The sequence below is a fragment of the Myripristis murdjan genome, chromosome 16, assembly GCF_902150065.1.
Source record: "Myripristis murdjan chromosome 16, fMyrMur1.1, whole genome shotgun sequence".
In the NCBI taxonomy this organism is placed as follows: Eukaryota; Metazoa; Chordata; class Actinopteri; order Holocentriformes; family Holocentridae; genus Myripristis; species Myripristis murdjan.
The window spans coordinates 26,193,528-26,202,832 of NC_043995.1; the positions used below are offsets into that span (position 1 = coordinate 26,193,528).

General features: G+C 40.5%; 1 protein-coding gene across 1 annotated transcript; it reads right to left on the bottom strand.

Annotated features, from left to right (window-relative positions):
• Nucleotides 1–6,229: 6,229 nt before the first annotated feature.
• On the bottom strand, nt 6,230–8,037 carry glrx3 (glutaredoxin 3). Its single transcript, XM_030071879.1, has one exon. It carries the CDS (start codon nt 7,945–7,947, stop codon nt 6,970–6,972), a length of 978 nt encoding a protein of 325 aa, XP_029927739.1. The 5' UTR covers nt 7,948–8,037; the 3' UTR covers nt 6,230–6,969.
• Nucleotides 8,038–9,305: the final 1,268 nt, after the last annotated feature.

Consider the following 9,305-nt stretch of genomic DNA (forward strand, 5'->3'; position numbering starts at 1 on the left):
ACGGCACCACATTATTCAAACCACTGACCAAAACTCACAAATGTGCTTCATAAGGTTACAGCTGGCATTTGTATAACGTGGTCATGGGTTAATAATTATTGTGTTCTTCCTCCCACGGGTTGTATTCACCTTTTAGGTCAACACTGTAACCTATGCAGCATATCCCAGCCCAGGATACAAACTCAAACTCGGTTTAACATCTGCCTAGCTATCAAGTGTTTACTGTTGACTCATACAGCCCCCAGTCAACAGAAATCCTCCATGTAGACCAAACAGGAGCTGCTGAGTTTCTTTACCCACTGCAACCTACAGCATATTTGTAATAGGTCATGAACACTGCTGAGTTAAAGAGACCCTGACCAAAAAGTACTTGTGAAAACAAAAATTAGTTATCATCAGCTCAAGATTTGGGCATGTGATTGTTTTTAAAATCACATTAATTAAGCTAAAATGAATTGTGAAGGTCCGCATATACACATTACTCTTATGTTTTAAAGTAAAACTTCAAATCCACCTTAAGTAATGTCTGAAAACATCTAGCCTAAAAGTGACAAAGAAAAATTTAGTAGGTGGAGAGTGAACACAGGTGCTCTTCAGATTAATTATTGGTTATTGTAACATCATACAAACCATTGTATTTAAAAAGTTTAATCTGTACAAAATTTGACTCCAGGATATTAATTAGCATTGAAAAATATGACGTCAACACCAACCCTGACATCACCGGCTCCCAGTTAAAGGCAGATTTGACTTGAAGGTGCTTTTACTAACATATGAATTGCTATGGGAGCTTGCACCTCCACATTTATTGGATCTCATAATCCCTTATGGCATGCTGCTAGAATGACCATAGAGTGGGGAAAATATCAGCAGGCAGCAGAGGTTTTCTTTTCTTTTCTTTTTCTATAGAGCACTTTATCCACTGAACCAACTTCCTCTTGTGATTAGGAAAGCTAATCCAAACTCAAATCCTACTTATTTGCTTATTCTTACAGTGAGGCCCACCATGGTGCAGCCTGGCACCATCACAGTCTCTTTTTTGTTTCATGGCTTTTACTAAGTTTATATTTAGAAGTCTGCAGGTGTAGGGACGGCCTCCTGACTGTTGCATGTCTACTCTCACTCTCTGTCTGTCTGTTTCAAAATGTGCATGGCTGAGTGGGGTGAGTCGAGTGTGTTGAGGTTGTAATTTTGTGTTTGCATGGCTCTGACCTCTCCAAATAAACTTCCACACTTCTAGCGGCCGATAATTCCACCTAACTTGGGCGTTCCACATTTTTCATATCTAAAGTGTTTCCATTAACATGTGTGAACTAACTCAAACTGTGAGTACATATGAGTATTTAATTACCGCAAAGCAACTTCAGATTTGTGCTGCCTTCATGCAGGTTAAGTGAATAGGTCAGCAGCGGCATCATGGGAATTCTCCCTGGTTTGTGTTGGGTTGATGTGGGTGGATCCTCTCGATTAAAAGCTATTCTGCTTTAAGGTTAAACTCTTGCAGGGGTTCCCACAGGTTAACCAACTCATTAGTGTTTATGGTCATCCAGGGCAGGCTCCCCCGCTGCTGCACAACCCTGCATAATCTGTGGAGATGAATGAGGCTGTATTATAATGAAGTTTAAAATAAACAGGTTAAGTTAGAGATGGAAATCATGCCTCCCTCTGTGATAATATCTAGGTGCAGGGATCTATAAATGCAAATATATTTGTCAAATGGTGAATACCCCCACCCCCTCAAAACAACAACAGCAACAACAAAAAAAAAAAACAACATCAACAAAAAACATCTTGGTATTCAAAAGCAGAATCTAATCTCATCGGGGAATTACAATTTCTTCATCTAAAAGACAAATCTGTTTTGGGGTTGACCTCATAAATGTCGTACAGTTATGATCTGAAATGCTGCCACCACAGTGCAGTCTACGTGACTCACAGGAGCTTCAGTGAAAAGCAACTGACAAAAAAAAAAAAAAAAAAAAAAAAAAAAACGAATATTGCGTCTGTTATGTTTTACATCATCACAATACAGTATCTGTTGCACCATCAGAATTAACACTTAAGTAAATAAAGTGGTTATTCTGATGGTGAAGATATTTAAATGTTCGCCACAAAATGAAACTAACTCAGTCGTTATCTACTCACATTCATTTCAGGGGAAACTCCATTGACATTTTAGGAACCCATCAGATTTCTCCGGCTAACACGTGCAGCCCCAAAGTAGAGGCGCAGAAGGGTTTTGTAGGCAGAAGGTTGTACTGTGGGTGGAAAATCCATCATTTATCTTATTTAACTTCAATATTTTGCTCAGTGATGATGCCCTGGTTGTTTGCACCATGCAGGGCTCTAGCAGAAGACACTGCTTACTTGTTCAGTATTTGGTCTGCACATTCATGATCCCATGTCAGCTGGCCCTTTTTGCAGTTTTGTGTTACGCACCTTTAATATCACATGATGCTCTAAATGAGCTTTGTGATCTTTCTGAAGAAACATAGAATACTTCTTTTTCTTTCATTTCTCTTTTTCAGTTTGTAAGGATTTGAGGATGTTGTGTCTATTCCCATGTGATGTTTTGTGTGTGTGTGTGTGTCTGTGTGTGTGTGTGTGTGTGTGTGTGTCCATCCCGTCAGTGTGTCTCACATGCAGGCAGCTGCATGGGGTCATCCTCAGAGTGTCGCTGACTCAGGTCTGCTCCACAGTTAACACACAGCCGTCCATCTCACGGAGCATGTGGACGTCAACATGTCAGAAACCAGACTGCTGCTATTAAGCGCAGTTTCCCTAGATACTCAAACACAGAGAGGCAAAGATAAAGGCTGCGGTGGAATAACAGAGAGGGAGTGAGAATGACATATGAAAGGGAATTTTTATACTTAAAGATATAAGAGATAGAAGCCCACGAGTTACACGAAAGACCACTCATGTGGAAAGAGACCAGGGAAAGTTTTCGTGCATTAGCTCATGATTAACCATAATTAAAGTATTTAGTCAGCACGAATTCCCTAATAATTTAATTGCAGGCGTTTACCAGACACATTTAACCACCAGTTTCTTACATGTCCAACACTAAAATAGCCTCAAATTCATGTATCACCGAAGATTCAATCAGGCAATGCAGGTTAAAACAGCAAGACTTGCATGGTGAAATAGATTGTAAATAAAAATAAATTTCTGTTTCACAATTAACTGCAAAAGCTATTCAAACTTGACATTGCTTTCATTCACGACTGATTTGGGTAACGAAAGGTTAAACTGATGGTCTTTCACATAGAGGTTTGTCTGAGCATCCTCTCAGTCTTGCCAGGCGCTGCACATTCATAACAGAAACAGAAAAGCTAAATGTCATCTTGCGTCTCACCTTTTCAACGAGATTTCTGTCATGCAGGTGGTCAGACCTCATGTAGAGTAAGAAAATCTGATAGACTGCACCGAGCAAACAGAGAAAAAATGACAACAAATTGTCCGTTATGACTGTGCGCCAGGTGCTGGAAATGAACCTGTGTCAGATGTCTATCAACTGATAGGACACTTTCTGGATTTGTGTACTCTTCCAGCATGTCACTTTACAGACTGTGGGTGCAGGTAAATCATCAACCACCAGGGCAGATGCAAGGCCTTTGATCTTTGTTGGTGTCTCTATCCTTTACTGCCAGAACACATATATTTTGGAGAAAAAAAAGAAAAACATTTCAAAAAGACTGAATTAACCTTCCTGCGAGATATCGACCCGGGTAAAGGATGTACTGTTGGGGTTTACGACAAGATGCTTCCAAGAAATCGACCTGATGTAGCTCACAGTGCCAAACAGCCCGACAGGGCGCCGCCGCATCACCACAGGGTACGGAGTTACAAAGGAACCAGACTACTGAGTTTGTGATTAAAAGTAAAAAAAAAAAAAAAAACAAGACCACAACTTCAGAAAGAAAATGTATTTGTATCACCTAAATGTTTTATTTCCGTACCATCACTCACATTTACACAAAAATATTTAATTAGCGTACTCTAGGACACTAGTAAGTTATCTTCATTGTCATTATCAGCTGAAGGTTTGGGTATGATATATTTAAAATCACAGCAACAAAGCTAGAATTAACACACTGGTCCTGTGTTTTCAAATAACTGCCGTAAAATTTGAGGAGTAGTGTTCCCCGGAGTATGAGCACCTTATTCTTTTGTCATTTCAGTGAAAACTGTTTTTTCATAATGCAACTTTGATATCACTTGATGGTCTCACACTGTTGTTCTAAAACCTTTTCTACCCTACTAAAGAAACACACAATATTTGTAATTTACGTAATTAAAATGGCCAAAATTAAAGATACTGATTATCATACGAAACAGCAGCTATTAGTGACTTCAGTCTAACAGGGTTGGTATTTGCCCTCAAAAGTCCATTTACACTATAAGTAATGTGTAACAACCTCTGACATGAAAGAGAAAGTACACCTATAAAGGTACAAAAAAGAGAGCATTACTAATTTGATAACATCTATCCTCTCTAAACATATATTTATATTTGATTTATTTGGGTAATCTTTCTCAATGACATGTATATGACAACTAGGAGTCATTAACCAATTATTTGGATCCACTCCACACTGGTATTTTGGTCTTTACCAAGTTTTTGGGAAATATGCCTCCCAAAGCATTTGTGCATAGTAGACTCATTATTTTGATATATTTGGTTGTTTACCACAGGTTTCATCCCGGTGCATGTCATTTGTTTACTTGTCTGTGACTGACTTGCTATGAACACAGATCAACCCTTTGTGCCAAAACATGCAGATGAGGGGTTTTATGAATATATCAGCTACATTGCACTTGGTTCCTCTTAGAATATTTTCATATCTTTTACCCTGCAGTGTGATGATGTCTAATACACACACACGGAGGAGGAGATAGGGAAGAGGCGGTGGGTGTAAAGAACGATGCCAGTTTCCTCTCTTCTAACTGGATGGAGGAAAAGAAAATTAGATTTTGGAGAGCCATGACATTCAGCATCTTGCATTTGGATATTTACATAAAATACTATCAGGTGAAGGCTTGCAGAGCACATCTGAATCACACCTCACACGCCTCATTTCCTTTGCCACAACTGTGCAACTGAGAACAATTTTATTCTATGACACTTCAACGGGCCTCTGTTTAGATTGCAGTGTACCGTTTGCAAAAAGATCACACATTTCACCAACAGAGAGAGCGTTCCTTCACACAGTGCAGGCTGCAAATAGGATGTTAAGTGTGAATCAAGGTTTTGGAAGAGTGTTTGCATAAGCATAAGTTTTTTTTTTTTTTTATTGACACTTCCCCTGCATACTTTTTTCGGATGTATGAGTTCTACCATTTACTGAATCAAGTTTCCAGCCTACATTTAGAGAATGTTACATGGCCACAGAAAATTTACCATTAGGGAATGATTAATGCTGTTTGCACCCTTGCCTCTGAGAGTTCAAATGTTGTATTCAGTCAATAATCAGAGTTCAGGAGGATTATTGACTGCATGTGACATATTTTAACTTATTTTAACAGTCAGGTGATTATGAGAGCAGCTTTAGAAAAACATTTATATCTGCATATCATGTAAACATGACATGACTGCAAAAACACCAATAGGATGCTAAGAAAAACAGTACTGTGAAACAAGGCACAAGGCATGTCCTCTGTATCTGTAAGGCCACATTAATATCAGACACACAACTTAAGGATGAAAATGCAAATCTGTTCTTTTGATTTATAGGCAAAAACACTTAACTGTGCCAAACATCATTGCATCCAAATGACAAAAAGTAATATTTTACTCATGCACTGCCAGACTTTACATTTAGCTGACCTGCTGCCAAACTGCTATAACATGTATTGAACCTGCCAGCCCACACTACAAACACCCAACACACACTTATCAACCAAGCACTGGAAATAAAGGGGAAAAACTGTCTGAATGTTAACACACCTGAACTTCATGCACTGTTAGCACATAGTTTCATAATACGAAATTTAAAATGACTTATAGGCATGAATAAAAACATTCATCCTGTGTGGTTTGAATATGTTGTCCACATTATAATGCAGCATTTTATCTTTTCACACCACAAACTACAATATAAAGCAGTCAGCGGCCCCTGTATTTCCATATCGGATGTGGAATTTGTTTAGTTGGCTGCGGATCCTGCACACTCATATTAGCTGGCTAAATTAAGTAAGGTAACACCAAAGACAACACACCCACATATGAAGATAATCTTTTATTGTTGATCTTGTATTTGAGTAAGGTATTAATAAGTGCCACCATTTTAGTTCTAAGGACTTAACCCAGATCAGTCTTTCAAGGTAGAGAGAGACAGCAGTCTAAAGGAGGAAAGAGTTGGCAGGCGCTGGACGGGTTGGGACGAGACGAGTCAGCACAAGATGGTGAACCGAGCACGTGGGTCAGCCGGCAGCTCTGATAATGTGGAGGGGAGGATGTGATCCATGGCTGCAGACAACAGACGGCACCAGCCAAAGCCAGCTATAACTGAATGAATTCCCAGAGACAGACACCGACGAGGGAAGTGCTTTCACCAAAGTAAAGAGTGTATGAGTGAGTGAGGCTTTGCCATCTTGGACGAAATCTGGGATTGCTTGACTTTCAGTTTAAACATTTCTGGATATATATGCTCAATATGTAAAATAAAATATAATAAAAGCTTGCCAACATACCTGTGCTAATCAATATACTCATTACATAAAAATAAATGTCCATTCCTGTTGTTCTATTGCCATTTCATTTAACTTGAGTGCAAACTGAAAGTGAATGTATCCAGTGGCTAGAGTGAGTAGTTTTCTCATTGCATGTTGTTTGTCTTCATGGCTGACTGTTTTCACCTCCGGGTCCTTACGCAATGTTACAGCAGCACAGTGATGGAAAGCTGATCTGGGCATGTGCAGTAGCTCCTGTTCCCTGTTTTCTTGGTAATGGCAAAACAATAATATCTACTGCTCCCCCTTCAGCACCGACGCCAGGTCTCCGCTCTCTTTCAGCTCCTTGACTATGTCCAAACCTCCGATCAGGTCTCCTTTCACGTACAGCTGAGGGTAGGTCGGCCAGTTTGAATAAGTCTTCAGACCCTGACGCACCTCTTCGTCCTGCAGAATATCAAAAGTGTCATAATCCACCCCGGTGCCGTTCATAATCTCTAGGATCTGCCTGCTGAAGCCGCACTTTGCAGCCTCCTTGTTGCCCTTCATGAAGAGCATGACCGGGCTGCGGTTGATGATGCTCTTCAGGCGGTGCTCCAGGGTGACGGTCTTGGGACAGGTGTTCTCCAGCTCCCCGGACTCGGCCAGCTCTTTGACGATGTCCAGCCCGCCTATCAGCTCCCCGTTCACATACAGCTGAGGGTATGTGGGCCAGTTGGAGTAGGTCTTCAGCCCCTGCCGGACCTCCTCGTCGGACAGGATGTCGAAGCTGCTGAACTGGATGCTGCGATCCTTCAGCAGCGCCACGATCTGCCTGCTGAAGCCGCAGCGGGGCTCCTGAGATGAGCCCTTCATGAAGAGCATGCAGGGCGCCGCGTTAATCAGCTTCTTCAGCCGCTGGTTCAGATCCAGCGTGGGGCTGCCCTCCCCGCCGCCCGAGCCCCCCGCCACCGCCAGGCGCTGCACCTTGCCGGTGAGATCCGGAGCGTGGGCCCCGTCGAGCCGGTCCACCTTCTGCCCTCCTTTGAAGAAAAGGAAAGTGGGAACCGAGGCGATCTCATACTTCTCCGACACCTCCGGCACTGCCTCCGCCTCCAGCTTCACGAAGGTGGTGTGCGTGTGTTCCTTGGCCAGCTCCGCCATCACCTCGTTCATCTGGCCGCACTGGGGAGCCCACGCCGCCTGGAAGTGAACCACGGTCAGGCATTTTCCAGCTTTGGCTAAAAAGTCTTCAAACTGCTGCTGGGAAGTTGCTTCTACGAGGTTCGCCATTTTTTCCGCGGTCACGCAGGAAAAGAGAGTTTCCGCTTCTCGCTCCGACGTCACATCCGCTCCGGGCACGCCGCTTCAGGACGCGTCCGGTTCTCACACAGTCAGAAATACTTTAATGATCCCCGAGGGGAAACTGGGTCAGCTGCAGCTGCTCAGATTCTCAAGAATTAAATTACAGGAAATAGAAAAAATAAATAAGAAATATAAAAAAAAAAAAAATATATATATATATATATATATATATAGGGCAAACAGTTGACTGTGGGTTCAGACTTATTTGAAATTTTAAGTATAGCAACAGTGAGCATTCTTCAAAAACAAACAAACAAACAAAACAAAACAAAAAAACCACAACACCATAATAATACCAGCTGGGTGGAGAAAATGTTACTTAACAAAATATTTTTATCTGATCAGAGCAGACCAGTCAGTGTCCTGGGCTATCTCTAACCCTTAAAAAAAAAAAAAAAAAAAAAAAAAAAAAAGGAGGAGAAGATAAGGAGAAGAAGAACAAAAAGAAAAAAAAGAAGAAAAAGAAGTATGTGCATCATGTCCATTAGTCCATTCTGCTAAAATACTATGATGACTTCTTCACAGAAACTGTGATATAATAAGGATGGATACCCCCACTTTTTTTAAGCTGAATGCTTAGTTGTAATTTCTTTCTTGCTTCCTCTTTTTTCGCACTTTATTTGGAAAATAAAGTTGTTCTATTGTATTAATAAACTGTACAGTTGCTGTGCCGTTTCGTTGTTCCTGGCAGCTGTTGTGGTATGTTCTTCGAAAAATAAAGTTAGAAAAATGCTTGTTTCCTCTCCTCGCTCACTATCACTTCCCCCCTAAACTTCAGGGGCCTGAGGAGAGGAGAGAAGGAAGCAGAAGTGAACAGTTTCAGGATGCTTGCGTCTCATTATCATCATTACAGATGAAAAACTGTCAGTGACAAAGATCTACAATGACTCCTCAAAAATAAATTTATAGTGCTCTGCTGTAATAAGAATTATGTTGCACAACACACTAAATACACTTTAAAATAGGGCTTTTAAAAAAAAAAAAAATAATAATAGTTCATGTTTTGATTTTGGCAGGAGTTTTAGAAAACGTTGGGAAGAGAAAACAAGACAGCCAATATCCTAATAATGTTTTAAAAAAGAGTAGTGTTTGCATTTGTCCTTTATTGAACGCTATACGGTGTGTATTAGGACCACAGCTTCCAAAAAATAAATAAATGACTCAACAAATAAATTAATTTAAAAAAATAAAAATAAAATAAATGTAGGAATTAACTGATGAAATGTGACATGAATTGATATTTCCCTCTTATTTTATCCCCTATTTTTTTTTTTTTACTTTGCTAT